The sequence below is a fragment of the Coffea arabica genome, chromosome 6e (genome assembly GCF_036785885.1).
Source record: "Coffea arabica cultivar ET-39 chromosome 6e, Coffea Arabica ET-39 HiFi, whole genome shotgun sequence".
NCBI lineage: Eukaryota > Viridiplantae > Streptophyta > Magnoliopsida > Gentianales > Rubiaceae > Coffea > Coffea arabica.
The window spans coordinates 52,300,773-52,302,457 of NC_092321.1; the positions used below are offsets into that span (position 1 = coordinate 52,300,773).

The 1,685-nt window shown below is 46.8% G+C and overlaps 1 protein-coding gene across 1 annotated transcript; it reads left to right on the plus strand.

Moving 5' to 3' along the window:
- Window positions 1-206: 206 nt before the first annotated feature.
- Window positions 207-1,115, plus strand: LOC140009919 (uncharacterized). The gene has a single exon (XM_072056259.1). The coding sequence runs from the start codon at window positions 207-209 to the stop codon at window positions 1,113-1,115; it is 909 nt and encodes a 302-aa protein (XP_071912360.1).
- The last annotated feature ends 570 nt before the right edge of the window (window positions 1,116-1,685 follow it).

A 1,685-nucleotide genomic window follows, 5' to 3' on the forward strand; every position in this document is an offset into this window, starting at 1 on the left:
AAGACCGCATAATTTGGAAGCCCTCGACATCTAGTTCCTTCAAAGTTTTCTCAGCACTGGAGAGGCGTCGTGCAGCTACCAACTCTTTAGTCTCTCGCCAACTAATCTGGGACCGCCGGATACCAGTCAAAATTTCAATCTTCATGTGGCGTTTGCTCAACACTTTGCTTCCCTTTCCTGACGTCCTGCGCCAGTTTGGTCTGCACATGCCGTCGAAGTGTCCGTTCTGCCCCAACGAGGACACCCTGGACCACGGCTTCGTTAGTTGCCAGGTTGCAGATCAGGTGTGGAGCTGGTTTGAGCGGACTCTCGGTCTGCCGGCTAGAGATGCGAACGGGCTTCTGCTGAAGTTACAGGGGTGGTGGATGCACTCCTCAGGCAGTCTCAGGGGTACCCTCTTCCATTTGCTGTCCGCGCTCATCTGCTGTGAGCTGTGGAAGGCTCGGAACAAGGCGGTGTATGAGGACTTGAGGGCTTCCCCTGCTCAAATTCGCCATCGAATAGTGGGTTTGCTGAACGACATTGTAAACGCTCACCCCTTTCCTTCTTCAGCTTCGCAAGAGTCTCCCTTGCGCCTATTGGGATTGAATGTACCGGCAAGTCGCCTATGGAGGACAAAGTGTTTCACCCTTATTTGGTCCTTACCTCCTTACCTTGATGCGAAGCTGAACGTTGATGGCTCCTTCCTGGGGAACCCGGGCTCCTCAGGAGACGGAGGTATTCTAGGGGATCACACTGGCCGCGTCCTAATGGCCTTCTCTTTCTTCTACGGATTCTGCACCAATATGGAGGCGAAGGCCAAGGCGCTCCTGGAGGGTCTCCGCCAGTGCCTAACTCTGGGGCTGCCGCAGCTAATAGTTCAGATGGACTCCAAGCAATTGCTTTGTATGGTGCAACAAACCTCTGTGACACCTTGGAAGCTCGACACCACCATCAGACGTGTGCGCCAGCTCCTTACCACAGCTCCCGTTACCTTGGAGCTTTGTTACCGTGAGCTCAACTCAGCGGCGGATGCACTGGCGAAGCACGCGGCCATGGGAGGCCAATCCGCCACCTACGACGCGTCCACTCTACCACCAAATGTAAAGGGCATCTCGGCATTAGATGCTCAGTAGTTTCCATATTTTCGTCTCCAGCATGTAAAAGAGTAGTACTCCTCTTCCCATTGGGTTTTGCTAATTAAATAAAAATAAACTTTTAGTTTAAAAAAATATAAATCAAAATTTGTAGAATATAAAATATTTTAAAGATATTGAATCTATTAACTAACCTTTTGTCAAGTAAAAGTATGTCACACTTAGTTTTATCATTGATATATGTTTGATAGTCTGAACCAACAGGTACAACTAAACCAATTACATCTGCAAAAGATCAAAAAGTATAAGTAATACCAGTTCAAATATACAACTTAAATAGAAGGAGCAAATTATCCGGTTGGCCATTAAACTTTTGCGATCGTCTAGTTTTGGTCACTCAACTTTTAAAGGTTTGGTTTTGGCCACTAAATTATATAAAGGTAAGACGCGAGGTCATTCTGTTACATTTAGCCGTTAAGTTCTTTGATCTGTCCGTTAGCACGATTTTCAAGACAAAAGGCAAGGTCTTTTTAGGAAGTTCAAAATAGCTGCTCTATTTTTTTTTTTTTTAACTAGAGGGCTTTTCTTCCCTCAGACCCTCACTCGATC

Excerpts from the sequence above, each read along its gene's own strand:
- LOC140009919 (XM_072056259.1), top strand. The coding sequence starts at position 207 with ATGCCGTCGAAGTGTCCGTTCTGCCCCAACGAGGACACCCTGGACCAC.